The following is a 16,681-nucleotide window of genomic DNA, read 5'->3' as shown; positions in this document are numbered from 1 at the left end:
CTTTATTAAAACGATAAAACGTTTTGTATATATTTATCTTATCATATGCATCACACCCGGCAAAAAGATCATTTAAATATTTTTTTTATAAGTTTGAATACATGAAATTAATGTCACATGAGAAAAGAAGCAACTTATTAATCAAGTTATATTTTGTTTAATCTGTTTTAATGATGAAAAAAATGTGCTTTTTTTAAAGTAAGTTATCTCTAAAAATTATTTAAAAAGAAAAACACACCTTAAAAGTGTTAAAACACTTGTAGGAAAAAAATGTTTTCATTTTTTTAATTCAAAAAAACTTTTATTTACATAAACAATTTTTTTGTTATTTAAAAAAAACAAAAAAATGTTTTATAATATAAAAAAATATTAAAAAAGGAAAAGAAAAACTCTTTAAATAATTAAAAAAACTTTTTTTAGTTAATAATGATAATAAAAAATGAAAGAATAAACATAAAGGTTCAAGTTGTATTAATGTAAAACTTGGGGGAGGGGATATGATTAGTAAAAATGAAGATATGGTGGTACGTTTAACAACACCCATGTAATTATTGTAGGAGAGTTGTGCCGTTTTGCCCACTACGTCACTTTTTGCAAAACTCTTAATTGATGGTGTGAATGCCACATGACGCAAAATGTCCAAGAATATGACGTTTTGACTACACATGGTCTTATAAGAAAAGAACAAAGGCGTCTCTCAATCATTCTTTTTGAGTCCGGTTTTAAATTATTATTCTTGAAAAATATAACCACATTTAAAAAGGTTTTTTACTTGTAATTCTTTGAATTTTGTGGGAATAGTTTTCACAACTCTGGAATTTTTTTTGGACATAAATATTTATATGTAACACGTTTATACAAATATTAAGTATTTTGTTCTTTTACTTTTTTTTATTTTGAGATATGCATCGTAGGTTAACCGATTGTGGTATCCTAAACCGGGGAGGGGGTCCAAAATTTTCGGACGAAAACGGGTAAATTGACTGTATGCATAAAAATTTTCGGACAAGACCAGGTAAACTTACACTAGTATTGCGCAAAAGAAAAAACATGATAGATGGGTTTGGCGGGTTACACTAAGCTACTCCCTCCGGAAACAGGTCATGAAGGCGGCATGGTTAGTAGATCACTCTTCTATAGGTTGTTAACTACTATTACAAAGAATGTTCATTGGGCTCATATACCAATTATGTTTGTTGTGCCTTGAGCACATAGGTCCTGTCCAATAAGCGTCACAATTGACCATTGTCCGTTCTCACCTAATTCCCGTCACTGCTACCCACCTTATCGCACCTGTCGCCAGCACATTCACTGAGGTCACCGCCACAACTGGGGCTTCGCAGAAGTGGGGGTGGGTGGGCACTTTTTTCTAAAACGGATCACTTTCTTTTTTCCCAGAAACACTTATTTGAACCCTATTTCGTTTAGGCCAAACATGTTTTATCCTCAATTTAGACTGATGCTTTTTTAGAACGACCTTTATTGACCCAAATTCATTTTGCTTAGCAACTGTCTCAACCCAAACGCATTTTACTTGAAACCCGTTTTGATCTTTAACCCTAACCTATCCTGTTTGCCGGCCCCATGTTTGAAGGCGTTGTTTAATCGAGGATGATGAAGATGGGAGGGGTTGCTATATCACTTCTACAACTACTTGAATCACAAAATTGTTACTCGAAACGAAGCAATGCAAATGCTAAAGAAAACTTGTACTAATAAGTGTTTGAGCAAGCAAGTTTGATTCACTCAGTTTCCTTTCATCAAAGTACATATTCAGCGTAAATCTTGAGTCGAAACAATATCACCGTTACCTCGAAAACCATTCAAGTACACACGTGAGACACAATCTGTGTTACTTGGCAAACATATCCTTAGACCCGAGATACAAACAAAGATAACTACACCATTTCCTCAAACATCCCATTATTAGCACGCGAATCTACAAGCATTAACGCCAAAGGGATTCGATGAGTCATATGTCTTCAATATTTGTTGTTCCATTAAGCCTCACCAGATAATATCTCAAGCTCGGCCCACCAAAGAGGCGACTGGCTTGGAATTGCTTGCTCGGGTGATATCCGTAGCACTTCCCTTAGCTTTGTAACTACTTCTTTCATTGTTGGTCTCTTTCGAGCATCCTGCTCAATGCATTCTTCAATAACCTCATATATGATGTCAAGTTCGTTTTGCTTAAATGATTTTAGTGTCGGGTCAACCATATCACTCGTGTTACTTTTATCTTTTAAATATTGTGCAGCCTGCATGAATAAATGGATTTTATTATTATTATTATTATTAATTTAAAAACGATATGACAGAATTATCGTCAATCATTAGCAAACCTCTAATGTTGCAGAAATGTGTAAGAATGAAGTCTTGAACAAAGCTAATGACGTTTAAAAACCATTGGCTTTTTTTTCTGAAATTAGAACACTATTTATAAGGGGTCTTTTAGTTCTCTTTTCATGTATATTCAGTAATTGGTTCCAAAATCACTCATTGTTGTAAAGTATGATGTTGACTTTTTGGAATTTTAATACATATAGTCTACTATATCAATTTGCTAACACCATTAATAAAACCAATGGAAACATACCATTTTTACACACTAGTTTTATATGAAATTTGTGACAAAAAGAATTTCAGATCAACCCATATTACCAGCAGAATTTAACCACTTTACCCTTATCTAACCGGCCCATTTTATCATGACGAAGCACTAACATATAACACGTAAATCACCGGTATGAAACATAAAGAGACTTCCTTACCCAATCTTCAAGATCTGACTGGGGAGCTTTGCCAGAAATGAGTTCAAGCATCAAGATACCGAAAAAGTATACGTTTGTCTCTGTATCAATGATTGGTGGCAATACAGAATGATCTGAATCAAATTCTGCAGATACCTTTGCTTTGGACGTCAAATTGGTCCAGAAAGGCACCTCTGCAATCTGAGAAGCTACATTCGTTTAGTAATTGTCTTCTTTTCTCAGTTATTGTAGCAGTCAAAACGGGTCAGGTTGGCCCGAAAAACTTTTTGCCAAGACTATAAGACATGTTATATTTTATGTACGCCATATATGATCACAAAGAATATATTACGGGCGTTGATTTAGATACACCGGTGATCTACACGGTCACGAGGTCAATAGGTGAGGTCATCATACGCCACTTCTGTCAGTTTAGTGGTGTCAGTGTACCACACCATCCATATATGCCATATAATTCAACGGCACCAACTCATGCGCCCAATGTGGCCCGTATGACGTGCCAATCTAACATGTTATACGACCCCGTATGACCATATTCCCATGTGACATGTCATTGTCATTTAGGCCGTACGATAGAGCTAAAAAGGCGGCATGGGCCATATGACTTTCCAGTGGCTACATCTGTCCATTTTTGTGCCAATGTACCACATCATTGGGTCGTATAATTTGACAACACCAACTCATACAGCCCGTATAAATCGTTATGGCCTGTATGATGTACCGGTCTAGCATTTATTTATACAACCCTATACGACCTTATTCCCGTATGACATGTAAATGTCGTATAGGCCGTATGATAGAGCTAAAATCGTTGAACAGGCCATATGACTTTGGTACTGGCCGGTCACGTTAGTCATTTTTATGTCAATATATGTACCACATCATACGGGCCGTATTTTTATGGCAAAACCAACTCATCTTGTGTCAATGTACCCTGTATGACCATATTCCTGTGACATGTTAGTGGTGTATGTATGGTGCGTCCCTTTGGACGGAGCGTATATAATCATGCGGGTCAATATATGTCATATTTAAAGTAAAATCAGAAGTAAAAAGGTTGAAAATGCCTCTTCTTTGCTCAAGTAATGAACACATTGAAGATAATATAACAATTCTTACTTTGGATGCATAATCTTCTGAAAGATAGATCATTGTTGAGGTCACGTTAGTGAGCGGTATAGGAGGATTTAATTCATGCATGTACTCGAGACAATAGGATGTTCCCATGATAATTCTCATCCGTGTGATCCAATCAAGATGTTCAAGTTCTTTAACTGTAACAACATCGAGTTATTTCATTAAACGCATCTAAAACCCATAATCCAATGAGAATATAATAAAATCAAATCATCACCGTGTATATGCTCTGAGAGCGAGCCAATAGTCGCATACTCAAACACCATCATCCTAACAAAAGGTTCATCCTCCACACAATAACCAAGAAGATTAACAAAGTTTTTGTGATTAACTCGTGACAGCGTATCAATCTAAGCAATTTGCAGAAACGTATATGTGTTAGCTAGATAAATGCGTAGATGGATCAAAACTTTAAAATACCAAAACAAACAAACCTTCTTGCGAAATCCTAGTTCCGCATGTTTTGACCAATCTTTGAGACTGGCAATGGAGATTGACGCTACACAAATCTCAACTCCGCTTGATAATGTTCCTTTATATAGTGTATAACCTTCTCTTGTCGCAATGATGTTGCTGAAATCCTCGCAAGCTGTTTCTAGCTCGGTACGATTTAGCTTTGGAACACCTGTGCATGAAGTTGGGATTTCAATCAAGATGCGCATTCTAGTATAGCAAATTTTAATTTTAGTTGCTACAAAAATGTGTATAACTCATCTTACATCAACAATTTTTAATAGATTGGTAACAGTTTAGGACTGAACACTTTGACTCACTATTTCATCTATTATTACTTTCTAAAATAATCAAAATTTACAACATCAATGCCATCACAAGTGAGTTAAGTATGACAAGTTCAAGATTTAGATGCACCATCTCTGCAACATGTTTTACAACTTTTATTACACCCAACTATCCAATTATGATTGTTGAGTATCGCAGTGGCTATGGTTTGAATGAACCTTTTTAAAACTTTGTCTCCTTTTAATTGGTTTTGCTCCTTATCTTTCATTCCATATCAACAAACATGGGTTTATATATTTATCTCAGGATTAGAGGATGATGCAGCGGTAAAATGAAAAACGAAGATCGAATCACGTTGATTCAGTGAATACCCGTGATAAACTTCCAAAACCCCCAAATCCCACCCAAAGGTCAAGGGAAAATGAAGAGAAAAATGATTATTAATAAAATTCAAGTCTGACCATCCAAATTACATAACCAACATATAAATAAAGTTTCTAATGCGAAATGGGCCCTAAAAAAGGCCATGGGCCAAACACAAACCCAAAATGAAAAATTCAAAAACTGACAAAAAAACATAAAAAGGCCCATAACTTTATTTAGGAGGCGTTTTTGGGCTTCGGACTGGGGCCTTCGACTTGACTGATAATGGGCTTGAAACGGAGCTTCGTGGGCCAAGTTATGCCCATTTTCGTGGGCCACCTTTGGAAGCACGATCATGGGCCTCCAAATATAATATGGCACGTTCTTCAATGCTTGGGCCTCCATCAGAGGAACCGAAAGAAAAGGGTTGCAGAAAAGGATGTGAGAACGGGTGGACTGGTGTAATGAATAAAGTTGTTGGAAATGAGGAGTTGGTGAAAAGTTCACGAGCTGGAACTTAAACGTGATGATAAAATTAAAAGCAATGTATCAGACATCAAATGCTAATACTTGTTAGATAACCCCTCTAAAATCTAAACAGAAACCTTTTTAGAACCCCTTAAACTTCATGACAGACTGTATTAGCCAACACAAAACCTGATTACTTTCATGTTATGTTTGGGGTTGTATCAGACGGTAATTAAAGATAGCTTTTAGATGTTTGAAGCTGTTATAAACAGAAGTTTCGAGTGTTTGGCAACTTCTGATTACTTAAAGAAGCAATATAAAAACTGACCAAAACAGACATGTCTAAAAAAGGTAAAGAATTTAAAGAATTTTTTTTTGTTGAAGAATAAAACGAATCTTTCATCCAAACAGTTAAAACTAATAACTGCAAATCCAAACCTCAACTACTAACTAGTATATGTTTTTAAAGTATAAACTGGATGAAGAAAAAAAAAATTACCAGTAACAAACGCTTTCTGCAGTTGTCCACTAATACCAGTCCTCCAAGGTCCCATGGTCTTTACCGCTCGACCTTGACACATGTGATGACACAGGATTATGACCATGCTTATCAACAAAAGTAGGCAAAAAGATATAACCCAAATCTTCCACATATCTAAATTGCTACTTTCATCACTTTCTCGAGCCCGATTTGCTGGCCGTTTTGTTTCTTGATTGAAGGCAAGTGGTGACTGTGGTGAATTATTTTCCTTTTTGAACTTGGGTACAGCAGGAAATGATCCACTACTTCTAGTATATGGGAGAGCTATAATCTTTGGTGGCCCAATCTTGTTACCAGAAGATGGTGCAGCTGCAAGGTTTACAGATTGTTCTGCAAGCTTTCGACGCACAGAGTTTTCCATCATTTCTGCTTCCAGTTCACCCGCTGCGTTAGACATACAACGAAGAATCACAAAAAAACCATCAGTAGGGTTGTAAACGAACCAAGCGTTCGGCAGGAAGTTCGTCCATTTAATAATGGAACACACATGAACAAGGAATACCGTTTGATTAATTAAATGAACGAACATGAACATAAGTTATGCTCATTCATTTCTGTCCTTGAACGTTTGGTAATGTGTTCGCTTATTTTAATTCGTTTACGTTTTTTTATCTTAGTTCTTTAGTGTTCGTTTGTTTATGTATGGCCATTAAATAAAGATTTATTATAGTGTTTTTATATTTAGTTTGCTATGACAAGCATATTCAAATAATTATGTAAAGTACTTAACTTTATATTTATTATGGGTGATTACTTCTAATCTTGAGTTTAAGAATATTGATTTTTATTTCGCATTTATGTTCATATGTTCAGTTTTGGTTTATTTAAGGAACAAACGCGAACAACATCAATTCCTTAATGAAAAACAACAATAAGATGTTCCATTTCGGTTATGTGTTCGTGAATAGTCCGCTTCTCTGATAAATGCTGAAAGAACAAAAATGAACAAGGTCTCATTCGGCTTGGCGTAGTTCGTTTACAGCCCTCTGTTTTAGTTTATAATATTTTGGTAAGATTCACTTCTTCCAGTTTCTGAATAATCTTTTATTTTAGACATTTTACTAAAAGTCAAACACTTCACTACATGTAGTTGTTTGACTTACATTTTTCACTAATGTGGCAATTGCCTGGGGAGCTCTGGTGAATCCTGAAACTTTAGTCAAGATTATTAAGTTTAATTGAACAAAAAAATAAGCATGAGGTGGGAAATTAATATGACATTCTTCCTTACTGTTGGACTGGATTAAAGTAACCAGAAACTGTTTCTTTCACTTGTTTTAGAAGAGAATTAGCTTTCTTTTGAAGTTTAGAACCTCCCTGCCATACGCTGTCAATGATAAAACACAATGAGAAATCAATTCAATAATTGCGAAACAAGGAATGTAAAACATGCTTATAAAAATTATTTGGTGATTGTTGCTTAAAGTTTCTCCAGTTGACTCAACAGTGGTGTTTAGATGTGTTTTGAGAGAAGAATTTTGATAAAAGCTATTTGCACTATCTAGAGGTAAAAATAAACCGTTTGATCATATTGGAAGTTGAAAAAAATGTTACAATATCTCATGATCACCTCCAAAAGACTCAATATCTCATAATAAGAATTCGAATTTAAATGTATTATAATATTAAGTTTTGAATTACCATCGTCCCAATTTTCTGTTTAAACATCCGATCCCATTGCCAACAAGGGATGGAAGATGTTCATCATATTGCATATCACAGAGAAAGTTGAGAGTCCTGAGTTCCATGGGAATTGGTCCTTCAAGATTGTTGTTACAGAGAAACCTAGGATACACAATTATAATATATAAGGTATTCAATCATTGGACCATATATAAGAATGTTTGTTTACATTTTGAAACAAACATACAATGTTATTATTTACCAACAAAGATTCTATATGACCTACGTACGTTTTCAATAAACTCTTTGAATTGTATAACAAAAACTAACAGGTGTTTGTTTTGTTATATACTAACTTTCATAATTTGAGTTTGAATATCGAATGAACTACTTTCGGTTTAGAAACTGATATAGATGCATTTGACATGTGAGAGATAATGCATAAACGTCTCAGTAGACGATGAATCTGTGCTAAGCATGCGTATGACTATCCAATGATTATGAACTTACTGGAAGAAAAAACTTATAGAGAAGGAATGATTTATCTCACTTACAACAGTTTTAGTGAATACATCCTTCCTAGCTCCGAAGGAATATGTCCACTAAAGTTATTATCCCGTAAGTCTAGCACTTCCAACATTGTGAGTTCACCAACCTCTTTTGGAATAACTCCAGAGAACTTATTCCGTGAGAGGACACTAGTAAAACATAAAAGAAAACAATAGTAAAAAATGGTTCTTAGTAAACTCATCTGCCTCATGTTTGCTACTATCTTATTTCTACAAAGCAGCAAACTTCTATTTTCAAGTGTTCTTTCAATACACAAAGTTGCGAAAAACCATATGCTTATTGATTAATTGGTTTGTTTTCCAGATTCTTAAAGCATCATATATAACATATACGAATCAGCAAAGCAATATCAGCCATAAACATTGATGGAGGACATTCTTAACCAGATAATTTCAGTTTTTAATACAACATAATTTCCTCAAAAAGATGAAAATTGAACTTTACAAATTAAATCTAACATGCTACTACAGGATGGAAACAAATAGGCCATAGAACATTATAGCAAGTTGTGATATAAAAGAAAACCACAAAATTAAATATGAAACAAAACAAAATAAATTACCAAATTCTGTGATAGCATGATCTTATTTTAAATGGCAGACATGCTAATTTAAATTGCTTTATGAAAATGATAATTTATATTATAACATTCCTTATTCAATAAATTTTATTGATTTATACGAGTTGATTTTCTGTTACAATATATTGGTGAAACAATATAGAAGTGTGTAGCACTCACAGACGTCTCAAATGTGTAAGATTCCCTATCTCAGGTGCTAATGCTCCTTCCAAAGATAGCCCGTTGAGATCCCTTCAAACAGAACATCCAAAAAACATCAAAGTACATACATTCAAAATAGAAATTAGCCATTTTTATGTTTTCAAAGTGATTGTTTGGTCAGCGTTTAACAATTAGAAAGGGTAATTGATCGTTTATTTTTATCAGCCAACAAGCAAAACAAACGATAATTTATTCATTCAGTGCGAAAAGAAAATTGAAACAGGCGAGAAAAAAGCATAGAGAGATGAACTTACAGCACATGAACATTACCATCAACACAATGAACATAAGACCACGAGCACGGATCAAGATTATCAGGAAACCAACTTCTGAACGCGTTATACGGATCATGAGATACACCAGCCCGAAAATTCAACAAAGCCAGACCTATAAGCCAATTAAAAACCGCCTAAAACACTTAAAAACTACAACACATTGTATACAAATTTCCACCAAATAACGAATGAGATTTTCAAAAGATTGTTAACATACCTTCAGCGTTAAGTGAAGAGCACCCTTGAATTCGGAAAAGAATCAAAAGCAATAAAAAAGATGAACCGAGTTTATATGTTGTCCATCTACCCCCCATTACGCGCATAGGCAGCAATGGTTTCTAAACAAATTTGCCAGCTTTATATGGCAACCTAAGCCTCTTTGAGTAACCAATTCTTCTTTTCTTTTTCTTTTTCTTTTTTTTCCCTGCTTTTCTACCGTACGATAATTTACTAAACAAATGAAAAAAATGTAATCTATACAACAGATTAAGAATCTAATTCGCAATCTCCTATGAAAACCCTATGTTATAAGAATACAGTAATAACAAATACCCCTCCTCAACTTAATGAAAATATCAGGGTCTCTCATTGTACAGTTTTCTAACTTTGTTATATGGCACCCCCTTTTGTGGCATTTGGCATCATCCGACAAAAGTTGCAAACTTCAATGACTCAAATGGAAACTGAAAACATAAATTTTTGATAGATATCAGAAATCAAACAACATTTTTGTGGTATGTTACAAGAAAGAATATAAATGAATGTGAAAAAGAATATCCTCAACATCAAGTAATCTAACAGAAAGCATAAAATATAATCAAAAGATATGGAGCAAAGGCAGTCAACTTTATTCTTTGTATAATTGCATCTTTTGTTTATGCTTCTTTTTCATTTGTAATGAAAGAATCTAAACAATCCATTTCAAGAAAAACGCAGGTGATAAAAGAATTAAGCAATGTAAAGATGAAAATGGTGACTAAAGGTGGGCTTAGCAAGAATACTTTTAGGATCAGAATACAAAATCTTATATTCCTTCACCACATCCATTTTCATACCATGAACTAGCATCCCCAACTCTCAAACTCAATCTCCATTTTCATCCCTTCCATACATAATATATGACAGAAAATCAGAGTTGGCAACGGATATAAAAGTTATAACCAAATAAACCGGGTAGAAATGGATAATTCTACGGCTCCTTGGACACATAAATCACCACCAAACAAACGGTAGGTCAACGACATCCAACCAGAGATTCATGAATATTCAAGAATTTCATTTTCCTTCTTTTTAATCAATCAGAAATCAAGACAAACAGGGCACTATGGTGAGACGTGAAAACACCCGATCCCATTCCAACCTTGATATGTGGAATTGTCTTGCGCCATATGTACTGAGATTGAAAAAGGCGTGTATCACTAAGTGAAGACACTAACCGAATACTTAGAGATGCCGCAAGCAAAGATCATATAGCCTAATTCTCTGCAGCTCATGGAGGAAAATCTTTTCTTTCGATTCAATTTCTCTAAGACTAATATGAGACGATATTGGGATTGGAACTCATTTCCCTCAGTCTTTTACGTCTCATATTTGAAAAATAAGAAGCAAGCCCATGTTGCAAAGATTTAGGGAAGTGGAAAAGAAAACATCTGATTCTGAATTAAATAAAAAAATAATAACATGATGTAAATTACTTCAATGGAACGAGACTACATCAATATACTTGAACTAGGTAGAAACCAAATAAGAGCCAAAACAGAAGCAGAAACCTCAATGAAGGCAACTGATTAGCAAATGTACAATAACATTTCAAAATAAATAAACCCTAAAAGTAACAAAAAAATATAATATAATAATAAACCAACATGATGAAACCCTAAACCTAATGAGATATAGGTTTTCTTATCGTGGCATGCAAACGTACCACCACATGAAAGTGTAAAGTCGTTTGAGAGAAATGATTATATCGATTGGAGGAACAGGAACAACATCCCGACATAATTCAGTCAATGTATCAAACTCCACAATCGACGGGGTGGTGGTGGTGGATGATATGATGGATGGGAGGGAGGGAGGGGTCGATTGGGAATTAGGGTTATGATCAGCAGAGATTTTGGGGAAGACGATGTTTGTTCTAACGGATCGAAGCATGCATGGGAAATACTATTGAAAGCGGGTTTTGTGTCTTTTTCATCTTGGGCGGTTCATTTACTGGATTTTAAATTGAAATTGAATAATAATATAGGTAGAAAAACAAATGCTACATCTAATGAAATGATTAAAATCTTCTCGGCCTTTCTTAAATTGGCTAAGTATTGATTCCGAACAAGCTTATTCAATTCGAGCATGGAAACACTTCCACGAACAAGATATCATTATTCGAGCAGGTAAGCAAGGATTGTTTTTATAAAGCACGATTTGCTCTGTGAAGGTACTTTGCATAAACTAAATTCCCGAGCAACTTATGTAACATTTGTCAAAAATTTTCGTTAATAAATCATGTTTAGCAATAAAATTTCGCCATTATGAGAAAAATCTTCTTTATTAGTGATCTATATGTTTCAAAGTCAACAAAAAGTGCAAAAATCGCCACTTAACGAATCTGGCGTGGAATGACCCCGGGTAAAAAGTCAGAAAGTAAATAATTCATTAAAGGGGTTAAATAATCTTGAAAAATTAAAATATATATTAAAGTAGTCGAGATAATATATAAACTTAATTTTAGAATATTCGAATAGCGAAAATTAGAAAATAAGTAACCAAAAGTCAGTAGAGGACACTGTAAGAGCCCGACATCAAGTTTTTCAGAAAACTAAGTTATTAGGCAGACATTGACTGTAATCTAGTTTCGCTCAAATTCTGATAAAAATGATCAAAAACAGACTTCGTTGGACTAGATAAATTACGCTTTACGTTAAACTTTATTACCTAAACTATACAATATATATTATTATTTACCAACCCTTAACCCCCCCCCCCCCCCCCGCCCTCCACCTAACCGTCCACTTTCCCCTCCCCTTCTCTTGACAACTCACTTCCACTCATCCTCCATGCAAACATCAACGTCACCATACCTAAACACTAGACCTATGTGTTGTGGTAACCAAAATATCACACAACAACAACCTACTACTTACATCATCACACTACTCCCTCTTCTCTCTCACCATATATATCGATCCCCACCACCACCAATTCACCTTCATCTTTAAAATTTATAAAATCAAACACACAACCACATGCATACACAATCCATGAAAAGCTAATTAATATAGAAGATCAAATAAGCTAGGAAGGAGCATAGGAAGGAAAATCACCACATTCACAACACTTTTCATCTTCACTTTATCAAAACCCAAGTAAGTAAAAGTTATGATTTTATAATTATATAGGTTGTGATAGGTGATCTTAGGTTGGAATTGGGATTGAAGGATTGATAATTATGGGTTTGGGTGTATGTATGTGTGAACCATGTATATGTATGTTTGTGCATGTGCGTGCCGTGAGTGTGTGTGTGTGTGTGGGTGGAAGCATTAAACCCACTCATGCATACATACACTCATCATAAAGTTGAATTTTTGATTTGCATGAATAATTGTTAGATGTTCGGATGAGATTTTGATTACATGGAAAAGCTAGAATCATAAAATGGATAATGATAGATTTAAGAGTTAAGTGCCATTTTAGTACATGTGGTTTGTTCTGTTACGCAATTTTTGTACCGTTTTTGAATTTTTTGCAAATGGCTACTTCACATTTTTTAAACTTGCAATTTTAGTACCTTTTTCTAACCCCGTCTGTTTTTGTTCGTTAAGTTGAAGGTAAACTGGTAATTTCATTTATTTTTATCATTTCTTATAATCATATTCTCCTTTTGTTGAAGTTTTGTTTTATTTCTAAACATTTCAAAATCCTAAGGATTAATTGTGTCAACTCTCTAAACCAAAAAGCCCAACCTCTTTCTCTCCCGTTTTTCAGATGGCCAAATATTCCCGTCGCCGGGAACTCAACTCCCCTCCAGACACTTCTCCGGCCATGCAAGTATAGGCTTGTTAATCGTTAATTATTAATTCAAACGCGATACGAATGTATTCATAGACCAATTACAATAATTAATTTACGTCTTTAGCAAATCATTGACTCGGATTGAACAAACTTGAAACCACCACTTAATAAAAATCAATAAGAACGCTACACAAGTTAAATCAAACATTATAAAACCCCTTAGCATACTTGTCTGTGGATTTCGAACACACCCATGCCCTTGATTTTGCTCATCACCCTCCGTATGACCAAATCGGTACTCGCCGTCACGTCCTAAACTCCGAACAAGCCTGCTACCCGTCAATTCGACATCACCTAGGTATCATTTTATGTTCAATTAACTCAACTTATCACCGTGGTGAAAACCCTATGGCAACTTCCATGAATGGGGGAATTTCATCAATCAATTAAAGAATTTGAAAACTAGGGTTCTTGAGGATTAGGGGAAAGTTAGAACCTGTGTATATTGTATATATTTAATCTGAAGCAAACTTTTAACCTGCTAAAATAAATAAATTAAATAAAATTACTATTTTACCCCTAACTTAACGAGTAAAAATAAAACGAGGTTAGAAAAAGATACTAAAGTGGCAAGTTTTAGAAATGTGAAGTAGCCATTTGCAAAAAATTCAAAAAAAGTACTAAAATTGCGTAACTGAACAAACCACGGGTACTAAAATAGCACTTAACTCTAGATTTAAAGATTGATAATTTGGGATTTTTATATAATAGGTAAATTAATGAGATTGGTAAGAATAGGATGCATGTTAGATTGAACCACCAAGTTATAAAATTAAAAAGATGAAACTTGAACATTGTTAAACTTGCTAGATTTCTAAATAAGGAAACTTTAATTGTTAGCTTGTAAGAATTTTGATAAACGATCCCTTTGTGTTATGAAACTTAGATTTAAATGTTTAAAATGGATGGTTTATGGCTAGGATGCATGTTAGAAATTCATACAAACTTGAATTATGATCAAAAATTTAAATACATGAATTGCTTGTTAGATGCTTAATAGGAATGGAAACTTTGGAAAAGTAAGTAATAAGAGATTAAAACTTGAATATAATCATAAGATGCATGAAATCTAGATCAAACTAGTTGAATAAGATAAACAAGTTTGCTACTTAATAATGTTTGAAAATATTGTGTGAAAAAGGTTAACAAGAGTTGAAAATTTCCATAATAAGAAACTTTGTCAAATAAACAATTAGGAAATAATGAAATGTATGAACTTGATGATTTAAATGACTCATTTATATTAGTTTAAATCTGGAAAATTAAGGTGTGTTTTCATAAGTGTTCATATAAAAAATGATAAACTTGATTGTTCATATTATTGATAAACATAGATTGTAAAATAGGAACTTAAAATCCGACTTAAATGTACTATTTGAACGAGTTGTTTAAATATGGAAATATAGGACAAATTATAGTTTGTAATGTGTATATTTTGTGCATAGGATGTTTGGTTAGAAATGGCTAAGTCTAGTTTACTTGTCGGTAACTTCAGTGGTCGAAAAACCGACTTTTTAACGTAAAACCGACACCACGGTTAGGGACTGTTTTAGAACAGCCCCTAAAGTGGTAAAACTCTCATATATAACATAAGTTGATATGTGAAAAAAGGACAAAATGACTAGACTTGGTCCTAGACCGTTCGTGTCGGAAAAAGCGACACGAAAACGTCAAAAGTTGCTATTTTAAGAAAATATTAACAAAAATGAGAAATGACATATTTTTATAAAATACTTTATAAAACTTAATTAATATATGTGTCAAGTGTTTTCCAAGTCATTAAAATTATATTTTACTTGAAATTCCGGTCGGTTCGTTGTTGAACCCGAAACCGACAAAAATCGACAAAACTGACAAGAATTATTAAAAATAAATATATTAATTTTTTCTTAAACTTTTCAGCAACTAAAACTCTAATATTTAATATAATTATATATTATCTTTATTTAATAATTAAATTATTTAATAAACAATAATCGACGAAAAACCGAACCATACGTGTGTTAAACTATTAGGACTCTATTTGCTTGCATGCTTGTGTGGACATTAGAGTAAAGATAATAAGTAAAAGAATTTTTATAAACTAAGACTCAAGCAAAATTTTTATTAACAAAACGTGTATTAATATAGGACACACATATTTTGGAGAAAAGGACTTCAAACCGTGAGTTTCTCTATCGACCCCTCGTTTTCGAATCGATTTTTATTGTGTTTTGGGGGAAAGGCATATTCTTTATATTGATATTTATATTGAAGTTTTATAAAGGCATCTTATTTTACAAACTGTGTCAAACGCGGGATGAGTCTAGTTGGCTAGAAAACTGTTAATCGAATGAGTAAGGGCACAAAAATATGGGTAGATCTATCGGGGTGACACCCCCTACCTCCATCGCGTTGGGTTAGAAGTGGGCGTATTTTAAGTTTGGTATGTTTCAGGTTATCAACTATGATGGTCATACGTAATGTTGTATTCTTTGCTCGTCTACAACAACACAATTTGTTTAAGAAGGAAAATGACTATTATTTTTGTGATGTAATGACGGTAGATTATTACACACGGGTTGTGTTATAATGGCGATAGACCATTATTCACGGAATGTTTTTAATATCATTCGGGGTGTAGTGACGATTACACACGAAGTGATATTGGTATATAATGATAAAAGATCATTATATATATATATATATATATATATATGTATAGACTATTTTATTATAATGGGAAACTCACTAACACATGGACTATTTTTATTATAAAGGGAAACTCACTAACACATTGTGTTGATTGACATTTTAATATGCTTTTCAGGTAAGTGATGGCTTCGTGACAATGGAGGAAAATGTGACATTCGTGACAAAACGAGGTATACTATATTCACTACGTAACAAGTAAACGATAAATTGGTTAATTCGTAGTGCTTAAACGAGTAACCGACCGATACTAATTATGATCCGTATACATACTGAGGGGTCATATACGAGTTGTAGATATATTGTAGAGGTTAACATATTGATATTTAGGCCCCAGTACGTTTAAAACTCTTTAACGAAAAATGTTTCGTTTATTGATACACTATAAGTTTAAACACAATCGTTAACATCAAAACGAGCATTGTAGCATCCGTTAAGCCGAAAAAGATTTATAAAACACTTATATGACATGTTCTAGGCAATCCGTGAAAATATTTTGGATTTTTACAACGAGTCAGTACGTTTTTCTTATTTTACAAAAAGAAGCTGAAAAACACTCGTTTTTGCGCTGGTTTTCGCACTCGAACTAGTTTTCTTGCGAAAAACCAAACTCGAACTAAATTTTTGACCGACATTTATGCGTGGCACGAATACC

At 33.7% G+C, this 16,681-nt stretch overlaps 1 protein-coding gene across 1 annotated transcript; it reads right to left on the bottom strand.

Moving 5' to 3' along the window:
- Window positions 1-1,915: 1,915 nt before the first annotated feature.
- Window positions 1,916-9,950, bottom strand: LOC143610599 (protein MALE DISCOVERER 2-like). The gene is made up of 13 exons (XM_077085037.1): window positions 9,488-9,950; window positions 9,250-9,382; window positions 8,954-9,025; window positions 8,199-8,342; window positions 7,663-7,806; window positions 7,253-7,348; window positions 7,125-7,174; window positions 5,980-6,405; window positions 4,343-4,533; window positions 4,126-4,258; window positions 3,891-4,045; window positions 2,772-2,951; window positions 1,916-2,258 (listed from the first exon to the last, which is right to left on the bottom strand). Exons 1-13 carry the CDS (start codon window positions 9,591-9,593, stop codon window positions 2,001-2,003), a joined length of 2,088 nt encoding a protein of 695 aa, XP_076941152.1. The 5' UTR covers window positions 9,594-9,950; the 3' UTR covers window positions 1,916-2,000.
- Between the last annotated feature and the right edge of the window lie 6,731 nt (window positions 9,951-16,681).

The sequence above is a fragment of the Bidens hawaiensis genome, unplaced genomic scaffold (genome assembly GCF_021521415.1).
Source record: "Bidens hawaiensis isolate Kalapana, Puna unplaced genomic scaffold, B.hawaiensis_p1.1 tig00027086_1, whole genome shotgun sequence".
Lineage (NCBI taxonomy): Eukaryota > Viridiplantae > Streptophyta > Magnoliopsida > Asterales > Asteraceae > Bidens > Bidens hawaiensis.
Note: the sequence above shows the minus strand (reverse complement) of the source record. Positions and strands in the feature narration are given on the sequence as shown.